Source organism: Rhincodon typus, chromosome 41 (assembly GCF_021869965.1).
Source record: "Rhincodon typus isolate 14 chromosome 41, sRhiTyp1.1, whole genome shotgun sequence".
NCBI lineage: Eukaryota > Metazoa > Chordata > Chondrichthyes > Orectolobiformes > Rhincodontidae > Rhincodon > Rhincodon typus.
This window is the reverse complement of record NC_063372.1, coordinates 5791537-5803938: the sequence shown is the minus strand read 5'-3', so window position 1 is coordinate 5803938 and position 12402 is coordinate 5791537. Positions and strand designations below refer to the sequence as shown.

Below are 12402 nucleotides of genomic sequence, written 5' to 3'. Positions count from 1 at the left end.
CCCCACCCCACTTTCCCTCCCACCCACACCAAACAAGCAAATCTGGGCAGCGCTGGGAGGGCCAACATTTATTCTTCATCCCCAACAGCCCTCAAGAAGATGGTGCTCAACCATTTTCTTCACCTATGTGGATGATGCTTGTGTCTATGTTTGGACCAAGACCATAATGAGAGTGGGAACAGAGTGGTACACTCTCAGGAAAGTTCCAGGATTTTGGCCCAGTGAGAATTAAGAAACAGTGATATATTTCCAAGTCAGGATGGTGTATGGCCTGGAGGGAAACTCGCAGGTGATGGTGTTCCCATGCATCTGTTACTTAAACAACTTGGCGAGGGAAGCAGCTAGTTCTGGAGTACATCACTTCACTACCATTGCCAGAATGCTATCACATCCCAGAGCTTTGCAGTATCCACTGTGTCTTCAGCCACTTATTGGTATGACGTGGAGTAAATCATTTTAGCTGAAAATGGCATCTGTGATGCTGGGGATCTCGGAGGAGGCCGAGATGGGTCATCCACTCGGCATTTCTGGCTGAAAATAGTTGCAAATTCTATAAAACATGGCCTCTTGCAGGGGTATACCTGATTTTTAATGCAACTGTGGGATGTGGGTGCCGCTGGCTGGCTAGCATTTACTACCCACGGTGGTGAGCTGCCTTCTTGAACTACCACAGTTCATCTGTTGTGGGTTGACCCACAGAGCTGTTCAGCAAGGAATTCCAGGATTTTGACTCAGCAACAGTGAAGGAACAGCAATATATTTCCAAGTCAGGATGGTGAATGGCTTGGAGGGGAACTTGCAGGTGGTGGTGTTCCCATGTATCTGATGCCCTTGTCCTTCTAGATGAAAGTGGTCGTGGGTTTGGAAGATCTTATCTGAGGATCTTTGGTGAATTTCTGCAATGCATCTTGTAGATAGCATGCGCTTCTACTATTGTTGTTGGTGGAAAGAGTTGATATTTGTGGATGCAGTGCCAATCAAGCAGGGGCTGCTTTGTCCTGGATAGTGTCAAGCTTCTTCAGTATTGTTGGAGCTGCACCCATCCAGGCAAGTGGGGAGTATTCCATCACACTCCTGACTTGTGCCTTGTAGACGATAGACAGGCTTTTTTGGAGGGGGGGGGGGGGGGGGGGCCAGAAGCCAAGTTACTTGCCGCAGTATTCCTCGCCTGCGACCTGCTCTTGTAGCCACTGTGTTTATGTAGAGTCCAGTTGAGTTTCTGGTCAACAGTAACCCCAAGGATGTTGACAGTGGGGGATTCAGTGATGGTACCACCATTGAATGTCATGGGGCAGTGGTTAGATTATCTTCTGTTGGAGATGGTCATAGCCTGGCATTTGTGTGGCATGAATATTACTTGCCACTTGTCAGTCCAAGCTTGGATATTGTCCAGATCTTGTTGCATTTGGACATGGACTGCTTCAGTATCTGAGTCGTTGTGAATGGTACTGAACATTGTGCCATTATTGGTGAACATCCACAGTTCTGACCTTATGATGGAGGGAAAGTCATTGATGAAGCAGCTGAAGATGGTTGGGCTGAGGACACTCCCCTGAGGGACTCCTGCAGAGATGTCCTGGAGCTGAGATGACTGACCCCCAGCAACCACAAACAATCTTCCAATGTGCCAAGTATGACTCCAACCAGCATATAGCTTCCCCCCTGATACTCACTGATTCCAGTTTTGCCAAGACTCATTGATGCCACACTCAGTCAAATGGGACCTTCATGTCAAGGGCTCTAACCTCACTCCTGGAATACAGCTCTTTTGTCCATGTTTGAACCAAGGCTGAAATGAGTTCAGGAACTGAGTGGCCCTGGTGGAACCCAAACTGGGTGTCACTGAGCAGGTTATTGCTGAGTAGGTGCTGCTGATGATGACACCTTCCATCACTTTACTGATGATCGAGAGGAGACTGATGGGACAGTAATTGGCTGGGTTCGATTTGTCCTGCTGTTTGTGTACAGGACATAACTGGCCAATTTTCCAGACTGTCACTATTGTAACTGCACTAGAAGAGCTTGGTTAGGGGAGCAGCATGTTCTGGAGCACAGGTCTTCAGAACTATTGTAATGTTGTCAGGGTCCGTAGCCTTTGGGGTATCCAGGGCCTCCAACCATTTCTTGATATATCATGGAGTGAATTGAATTGGCTAAAGACTGGCATCTGTAATGCTGGGAACCACTGGAGGAGGCCAAGATGGATCATCCACTTGGCACTTGTGGTTGAATACTTCATGCAAATGCTTCAGCCTTATCTCTTTCACTGATGTGTTGGCTCTTCCATTGAGGATGGGGATATTTATGGAGCCACCTCCTCCATTGAGTTATTTAATTATCCACCACCATTCATGACTGAATTTGGCAGGACAGCAGAGCTTAGATCTGATCTGTCGGTTATAGGATCGCTTAGCAATGTCTATCACTTGCTGCTTATGCTGTTTGACATGCAAGTAGTCCTGTTTGGTGGCTTCGCCAGGTTGACACCTCATTTTCAGATATGCCTGCTGCAGCTCCTGCCATGCCCTCCTGCATTCTCTATTTAACCAGGGTTGATCCCCTGGCTTGATTGTAATGGTTGATTGGGGGAATATGCTGGGCCATGAGGTTGCAGATTGTGCTGGAGTACAATTCTGCTGCTGTGATGGCCCACAGTGCCTCATGGATGCCCAGTCTTGAGCTGCTAGAACCGTTCGCAGTCTGTCCCATTTAACACAGTGATAGTGCCACACAATACAATGGAGAGTATTCTCAATGTGAAAGTGGGATTTTATTTACACAACAACTGCATGGTGGTCACAATTATCAATACTGTCATGGACAGATGCACCCGCAGCAGGCAAGTTGGGACGGATGAGGTCAAGTATGTTTTTCCCTCTTGTTAATTCCCTCACCACCTGCTACAGACCCAGTCCAGCAGCTATGTCCTTTAGGATCCAACCAGCTTGATCAGTAGTATTGCTGTAAAGCCATTCTTGGTGGTGGACATTGAAATCCCCCACCCAGAGTACATTTTGTGTCCTTGCCATCCTCAGTGCTTCCTCGAAGTGATGTTTAACTTGGAGGAGGATTGATTCATCAGCCGAGGGGGGGATGGCACATGGTAATCAACAGGAGGTTCCCTTACCCATGTTTAACTTGATGGCATGAGAATTCATGGGTTGAGGCTGAACATTGACTCAATGTTGAGGACTCCCAGGGCAACTCCCTTCCGACTGTATACATCTGTGTCACTACCTCTGCTGCATCTGTCCTGTCCTGTCCTGACATACTTAGGGATGGTGAGTGCGGTGTCTGGAACATAGTCATACTCATAGAATCATATCTTACAGACGATGACAGGCTGTTGCTTGACTAGTCTGTGAGACAGGTCTCCCAGTTTTGGCACTAGCCCCATATGTCAGCGAGGAGGACTGTGCAAGGTGGACAGGGCTGTTTATACCTTTGTCTTTTCTCGCACCTAGATCGATGTCAGTTGGTCCGTCTGTTTCATTTCTTTGTTGAGACTTCGTGGCGATTGATACAACTGAGTCGCTTCCTAGGCTATTTCAAAGGTCATTGAGAGTCAACCACATTGCTGTGGGTGTGGAGTCACATGTAGTCCAGACCAGGTAAGGATGACAGTTTCCTTCCCTAAACGACATTAGTGAACCAGATGGGTTTTTCCTGACAATCAACAATGGATTCATGGTCATCGGTGGATTCCTAATTCCGGATTTATAAGTTTTTTTAAAATTTAAATTCCACCATCTGCTGTGGCTGGATTCGAGCCTGGGTGCCAGAGTTTCTGGATTAATAGTCAAGCGATAATATCACTAGGCTATCACCTGCCCACTGGAGGATAAATTTCAATGCTCACCTGAAATTTTTCATTAGGGAAGTGAGAGTGTAGGGAGTTTATTCTATTTAAAACTGGGCTGCTAAACGCTCTGGCAAGCTGCATGTGCTCACAATGTGTCCCCAGTTAACAGCACAGGTACATTATGTCCACCTATTTGGAAGCACATTCCAGTCCTGCTTCAGATCAACCATACAGAATGCAACCAGACAAGTTTGAAGTCACAGGTCTTTTATGAACAGGTAAAAGAGGTACGTACAATAGATTACCAAAACTACACTCCATCAACCACAAAGAGCAAAGACATGCACAGGTCCAAAAAAAAACAGGATGTACAGACAGCTTCGACCTTATTACTCAGTTTCACTGTTTAAACAGGAATTTCACCTCCCTCCTGTACCATTCCTCCCAGCCAAACATTACCTGGCTGCTACTGCAGTTCTTCAGGCCATCAGTTATTGATGGGCTGGTGTAGCACACAGGGCAGTGTGAAGAATGGGGTCTGTTAACAGACATGAGGGTGGTGTGGGTGAAACCTCCACAATTGTTTCAACTAAAGTTGCACAAAACTAGAACCTCCCAATCACCCCAAACTTAATGGCACGGATTTAGGGGTAATAATCTTTCATTTTAAAGGACTTCTTCACATCATCCAGTGAGGTGATAAAGGTTTTAAACACCAGGCTGCTTGCTAGTGCATTTGGCCAATTCCTCCAGGTCTTGGTTTTCCATTTTACTACAGTTCTTTATTTTTTCTCTCCTCCTAACTGTGAACTAGAAATGTGTTGTTTTCTAAATGTGAGGACTTTTGCAAACCTAGAAGTTTGCTGTTGTTGCATTTTTCTTGTGATGCAAATATATGTAAACCTCTTAGTAAAACACCACAGAATCTACATCCTCTCATAGAAACTGTTAGGGCTGATCACAGAGATTGATCTCAAGGCAGCATAGAATTCCAGGGAGCCAACAACAGGACAATCTTACTTTGCTCAAGTATTTATCTCCATGGTGTCGATGCAATCTTTGCGCAAATTTCAGCTCACTGCTGCCAGCATGATCTTACTGTGTGCATATATTCAGCTCATTTGGCGCTAGTGTGATCTTTGCGCAAATATTCAGCTCTTTGCCACTTAGTATGATCTTATCACACACAAGATTTCCCCCATTGCTGTACAATCTTACTCTGTGCAAAATGGCTGCCTCATTCCCAACATAATGAAGAGCTTGTTGAGTGTGAGATGTGTTTAGATGTTTGAGGAAATTCATTAGATGCTATAAAAATGTAAAGAACCTCTTTGTAGGAAACGTTTCATTTAACTTGTGATATACCACAAAAAAAAAGCCCTTACTTGACGATGTTGGGATGGCTGAGTTCCTTCAGAAGGGAGATTTCTCGTATTGCCGTACTTGGCACCCCTTCAGTTTCCCTAAAAGACAGCATGCAAAAACAATTTGTAAGACAATGATTTACTACATAGCATAACCACAGAGAGAAGAAAAACAGTAAGCTTTTTCACATGCCAAATAAATGGATCCTGTCAGCTATCAACAAGAGAATGCAGACCCTTCTGCAAAAATCTCAATATTCTCAGAATATTTTACCTGAAAGAAATGGAGTTACAACATCTGCTAACTCTGCACCACCTTTTTAAAGTAGCTTACAGTGAAACAATAGCAAGGGCTGGGTGCCCATGCCTGTGCGGGTCTGCGCGCAGGAACACGTGTTGGACTCATAGTCACGGCTGTTTGTCGGGCCGTGTGTCACACTTGTGATGGACTGTTTATTGCACCTGTGTGGGACTGTGTGTCAGACTGAGAGTCACACTGGGACTGTGTGGCGTGCCTGTTGCTACGCATCAATATGCACCTATTTTCTGTGGTGCTAAATGAGAGAACAATTTTGAACAAGACACTGGGAGAAATCTTCTCTTCTACGTACATCATTATGGGCAAGCACACTGGGATATGGTTTCAAATCTCATCTACAAGACAATCATCGAATCACAGAATCCTTACAGTGTGGAAACAGGCCCTTCAGCCCAACAAGTCCACACCAACCCTCCAAGCATCCCACCCAGACCCATCCCCCTGTAATCCATTTAATCTACACATCCCTGAACACCACGGGCAATTTAGCATGGCCAATCCACCCTAACCTGCACATCTTTGGACTGTAGGAGGAAACCAGAGCACCCGGAGGAAACCCACGCAGACATGGGGAGAACGTGCAAACTCCACACAGACAGTCGCCCAAGGGTGGAATCAAACCCGGGCCCCTGGCACTGTGAGGCAGCAGTACTAACCACTGAGCCATCGTGCTGTACTCAACAATGATGAGTAAGGATACAGGGCAGCAAACACGTGGAATGGACTTCTGCACAGGGAAGGTATCTGAACCAAACAATTCTGAAACCTTTAAGAAAATCAGTTCGCTGTGACCTGAAGGTTTGTCTGAATGGATAGTCTGGGTAATGTAATGACATTGCTGACAGTACTCAGATCATCCTGGCCCCGGGGGTGGTGGAAGTGGTGATCCAGTGGATACAACCCTGTCCCCCAGTCCTGAACATTTCAAGCAGCTATAGTGCAGGACTTTGCATTCCATAGGCTGTTCCCAGATACACGTCACGGAGTCGAATCCCGAGCGTGGCTGGAGGATTATCAACTCAGTGAAGACAGTCTTTAGTCCGCCCAAACCTCTCTGTGGATTTTTAAAAATTAAATAAGTCAGGGGATGTGACCTTCCATAGCGGGCCAGCATGCATTGCTAATCCTTAGTTGCCCCTTGGAGGTGGTGGTGATGGTGGTGTGCTGCCTTCTTGAACCGCTGCAGTCCACACGCTATAGGTAAACCCACAATGCCATGAGGGAGCAAATTCCAAGAATATGACCCAGCGAGAGCGAAGGAATGGCAATATATTTCCAAGTCAGGATGGCAAGTGGCTTGGAGGGGAACTTGCAGATGGTGGTGTTCCCATGTATCTGCTGCCCTTGTCCTTCTAGATTGAAGTGGTCGTGGGTTTGGAAGGTGCTGTCTAAGGATCTTTGGTGAACTTCTGCACCTTGTAAATAGTGCACTCCACTGCTACTGAACATCGGTGGTGGAGGGAGTGGATGCCTGCAGAGGTGTACCAATCAAGTGGGCTGCTTGGTCCTGATGGTGTCAAGCTTCTGGAGTGTTGTTGCAGCTACAACCATCAGGCAAATCAGGAGTGTTACATCACACTCTTGACCTGTGCCCTGTAGATGGCGAATAGGTTTTGGGGAGTCAGGAAGGGAGTTACTCACTGCAGGATTCCTAGCCTCTGACCTGCTCTTGTAGCCACTGTGTTTATGTGACAATTTGATTTGATTTATTACTGTCACGTGTACCGAGATATAGTGAAAAGTATTGTTTTGTGTGCTATCCAGACAAACCATACCTTAATACGTACATCAAGGTAACAGAACAGAATGCAGAATATAGTGTTACAGCTACAGAGAAGGTGCAGAGAAATATCAATTCTAATACATGAGAAGTCCATTCATAAGTCTGATAACAGTAGGGAAGAAGCTGTTCCTGAATCTGTTGGTACATGTTTTCAAACTTTTCAGTTGAGTTTCTGATTAATGTTAACCTCAAGGACGTTGATAATGGAGAATTCAATGATGGTAACCCCATTGAATGTCAAGGACAATGGTTAAATTGTCTATTGTTGGAGCTGTTCATTGCCTGGCATTTGTGTGGTGTGAAAGTTACTTGCCACTTGTCAGCCCAATCCTGGATATTGTCCAGATCTTTGAGGTTGGTTGGCTCGCCGAGCTGGTTTGTTGTTCCGCAGACGTTTCGTTACCGTGCTTGGTAACATCCTCAGTGCAGCCTCTGATGAAGCGTCGGTGTGTTTTCGCGCCTGGTTTTTAAACTCTGGGGTCCGTTGCGATGGATTGCCTCACTTCCGGGTTTCCTCCGTAGTGGAATGTATAATGCTCACTCATCTCAATCCACGTGGACAAGGAGAACCACGACTTCGACTGGGACAACACCAAGATCCTGGGACAGGCTAGGCAGAGACAAGCACGAGAATTCCTGGAAGCATGGCACTCCACGAAGCATGCCATTAATAAACACATCAACTCGACCCCGTATACATTCCACTACGGAGGAAACCCGGAAGTGAGGCAATCCATCGCAACGGACCCCAGAGTTTAAAAACCAGACGGGAAAACACACCGACGCTTCATCAGAGGCTGCACTGAGGATGTTACCAAGCACGGTAACGAAACGTCTGCGGAACAACAAACCAGCTTGGCGAGCCAACCAACGTCAACACCCACAACCAGAGCTACAGATCTACTCCAAAACTTTAGTGTCCAGATCTTGTTGCATTTTAAACACGGACTGCTTCAGTGCTGAACTTTGTGCAATTATCATCGAACATCCCCAATTCTGACCTTATGATGGAGGGAAGGTCATCGACACAGCTGGAAATAGTTGAGCCTAGAACACTACCCTGAGGAACTCCTGCAGAGATGTTCTGGAACGGAGATGACTGACCTCCAACAACCACAAGCCATCTCCCTATGGTTCAGGTATGACTCCAACCTGGGGAAGAGTTTCACCCCCACAGACTCTAGTTTTGCTGGGCTCCTTGATGTCACACAACACTGTCAGATGTAGCCTTGATGTCAAGGGCTGTTACTCTCACCACACCTCTGGAATTCAGCTCTTTTGTCCATGTTTGAACTAAGGCTATAGTGTGGTCAGGAGCCGAGTGGCCCTGGCAGAACCCAAACGGGGCGTCACTGAGCAGATTATTGCTGAGCAGGTGCTGCTTGATAGCGCTGTTGATGACACCTTCCATCACTTCACTGATGATTGAGAATAGACATGGGGCAGTAATTGGCTGGGTTGGATCTGTCCTGCTATGTGTGTACAGGTCATACCTGGGCAATTTTCCACATTGTCAGGTAGATGCCAGTGTTGTAACTATACTGGAACAGCCTGGCTTAGGGAGTGGCTAGTTCAGGAGTACAAGTCTTCAGTAATATTGTTGCACTATTATCAAGGCCCATAGCCTTTGCAGTATCCAGTGTCTTCAACCATTTCTTGATAACACATGGAATGAATCAAATTGGCTGAAGACTGGTATCTGTGATGCCAGGGTTCTCTGGAGGAGGCCGAGATGGATAATCCACTTGGCACTTCTGACTAAAGATTGGAGTGAATGCTTCAGCCTGATCTGTTACACTGATGTGCTGGGCTCTCTCATCAATGAGGATGGGGATATTTGTGGTGTCTCCTCCTCCAGTAAGTTGTTTAATTGTCCACCACCATTTATGACTGGATTTGCTAGGGCTGCAGATCTTAGATCTGATCCATTGGTTGTAGGATCACTTAGCTCTGTCTTATCACTTGCTGCTTTTGCTGTTTGACATGCAAGTAGTCCTGTTCTGTAGCTTCACCAGGTTGATGCCTCATCTTCAGGTATGTCTGCTGCTGCTCCTGGCATGCCCTCCTACACTCTCCACTGAACCAGGGTTGATCCCCAAGCTTGACGGCAATGGTTGAGTGGGGGATAGACCAGGCCATGAGAATACAGATTATGCTGGAGTACAATTCTGCTGCTGTTGATGGCCCACAGCGCCTCACAGATGCCTGGTCTTGAGTTGCTAGATCTGTGCGAAGTCTGTCCCATTTAGCACAGTGATAGTGCCACACAACACAATGGAGGTTATTCTGAACATGAAGGTGGGACTTTGCCCCCACAAGGACTGTGTGGTGGTCACTCTTACCAATGCTGTCATGGATAGATAAGTCTGCAGCCGACAGATTGGTAAGGATGAAGTCAAGTATGTTGTTCCCTCACCACCCAGTCTAGCAACTATGTCCTTTAAGATCCGACCAGCTCGATCAGTAGTACTGCTGCTGAGCCACTCTTGGTGGTGGACACTGAAGTCTCCCATCCAGTATTTTGTGCCTTTGCCATCCTCAGTACTTCCTCTGTGTGGACTTCATGGGGTCAAGAATCAATGTTGAGGATTTCCAGGGCAATTCCCTCCCACCTGTATACCACTGTGCTGCCACGTCGGCTGGGTCTGTCCTGCCAATGGGACAGGATGTATCCAGGATTGGTGGTGGTGGTGTCTGGGACATTGTCATACTCATGGAATCATACCTTACAGACAAATGTCAGGCTGCTGCTTGGTGAGTCCGAGAGACAGCTCTCCCAATGTTAGTAGGGTGACATCACAGGATCAACAGGGTTATGTTTGCCATTGTTGTTTCAGGTACCTAGGTCAATACCAGGTGCTCCATCTGATTTCATTCCTTTTATGGGATATTTTAGCAGTTTCATACAATTGAGTGGCTTGCCTGGCTACTTCAGAGTCAACCACATTGCTGTGGGTCTGGAGTCACAGGCAGGCCAGCCCTACAGATTTCTTTCCCTAAAAGTACACAAAAAAACCAGGTGAGTTATTGTGACTATCATCATGGTTTTGTGGTCATCATCAGACATTTGGTTGTAGATTTTACTTTAAACCTAAGCCCCCAGATCATTACCTAGGATTCTTGATTACTTGTCCAGCAAAAATTCTACTACGTCATTGCCTTCCCCATGGTGTTCCAATTCAGACAGTTGTCGTCGACAGTATTGTGGATTGGTATATTCTAAGATCCAGGATTACATGCTCAGGGGCACACCAAAGCTTGGGGCATCCACCACAGAAGTGCAATGCAGAGAGTTTACTGTCTAAGGCCTTTCAGCCATTGTACACTGAGGAGCTGAAAAGTGTAGAAGTTCTTTGCTTGTATGTTTGACAAGGAACATACACTGTGAACATCAAGAGTTATCGAAATTGTGCTGAGGTACCTCAGAGTGGAACATAGTGTATTAAGTTTATTTCTGCTGCACTGAATTTTTAATTTGGTATGTTTTGTCCTTGGGTTGTATGAACAATGATCAAGACCAAGGGCCAATTCCACTTTCCAGAAACACCTGCCAAATATTTGCTTGGAGATGTGGCTCTAGGATTGGGCTCATCAGTCACACAGGAACCCAAGACTAGTGACACAGAATTTCCTAGGTGGACAATATACTCATTAGCAAATGATTGCTGATGACAATGTATGAACATGAAAAAACAGGAGCAAGAGTAGGCCATTTGGCCCACTGAGCTTTGCCCATCATTCAATGTGACCACGACTGATTCTGTATCTTGATGCTACATTCCTGCTTGGTCCCGGGGCCCCTTATTGCCTTTAGTGCCTAAAAATCTACTTCCTTCTTAAATACATTCAGTGATTTGGCCTCCATCACCAAAACACAGTTTTTAATATTTACAATATATGGTCTATTACAATTGTATTGTGACCTTGCCTGCAGTGGATTTTTGCCTACTGAATGGGAGTAGGAATTCGGGCTAATCTCTTTCGTTGCTTTCCCAAGACCCCTTCAGGTTTATCATAGTGCCCCTCATTACTACCTTGGCAGAGATCAAGCTCAGTCAGCAGAGAATCAAACCTAAAGATTTTCCTCGTCCATACCACTGCAGGCAGTGTACTTATGTGCAGGGTCATGATAGGAGTCAGAAAAATGAATCAAAAACGTTAGTCAGTGTGCAGCGAATCTTAGGGGAGTACTTAAAGTCCTGACATCATGGGGAAAGCGGATTGGATGAATGTCTTGATCCTCAATTGGAAATAATTATAATTCTCCACCCTCTCCGTTGTTACAGGTCGTATACTTTACGAGGCCTGTCGCCACCATGAACACACAGTCTCTATTGAAGGAAGTTACAGAATTCGGACAGAAAACGCGTACAGAATCCAACGTTACTTAAAAAAAATATAACTCCTCCCATATTAAAAAAAAAGTTTACACAAAAACTATAGCAGCCGTAACCAGCGCCAACAAAACATAAAAGTGGCTGCATCCTGCTGGATCTTTTGTGTTTACGCCAAAACCCGTATATGCCGGTTTAATAATCTCTCTATCGGCCGCTCACAAACTTTCAAAGGAACCTCGCCACTCACGTGTCAAGTCGAATTTTCTTCAGGGCCACCACTTCACCAGTGTCTTTGTTTTTGGCTTTATAAACCACACCATACGTCCCTTCTCCGATCTTCTCGACTTTCTGGAAACTGTCCATTCCCTCTATCTTTTTTCCACCTTCCCCCCACCCCTCCCCTCCCACCCGTTGCTCTTCAGTTCGTCCCTCGCGTGATGATCGGCGGCTCAATCTTTCTGCTCTCCGGCAAAGCGATGGTGACTTTCAAAGCGAGGAACGGACAGAAACCGTAACAAAGTAACATTCAGCACCGCGCCATGACACTGCTTTTCCCGCGCTCCTTCAGTCCCACCCACATCCTATACCATTGGTCCAGGAAGTTCAGGCTGTGGGTGTCACCAAACGAATAATCCCATTAAAGGAGCTTTCCTGAGATTGGAAAATGTTGGTGGAGCACATAAGTTTTTGAAAAAGATAAAGTATGGGGACGTTCACTTTAAATGCCCATTTTTGAATGATGCCTGGCTTTTCTTTTTGCCCCCCCAAAGCCACCATTTTCACCTTTGATAGCGCAA

General features: G+C 46.0%; 1 protein-coding gene across 2 annotated transcripts in view; it reads right to left on the bottom strand.

The window, feature by feature from the left end:
• The window catches only part of cdk2 (cyclin-dependent kinase 2), a 35640-nt gene extending 23472 nt beyond the window's left edge, over nt 1-12168 (bottom strand). Inside the window, exons 1-2 of one of the 2 annotated variants that reach the window (XM_048618991.1) lie at nt 11853-12168; nt 5188-5265 (exon numbers count right to left, since the gene is read on the bottom strand). In XM_048618991.1, the coding sequence (XP_048474948.1) occupies nt 5188-5265; nt 11853-11968 (194 nt within the window). In that variant the 5' untranslated portion in view covers nt 11969-12168. The remainder of the gene's footprint in view (nt 1-5187; nt 5266-11852) is intronic. The other variant, XM_048618990.1, reaches the window with a different exon arrangement.
• Between the last annotated feature and the right edge of the window lie 234 nt (nt 12169-12402).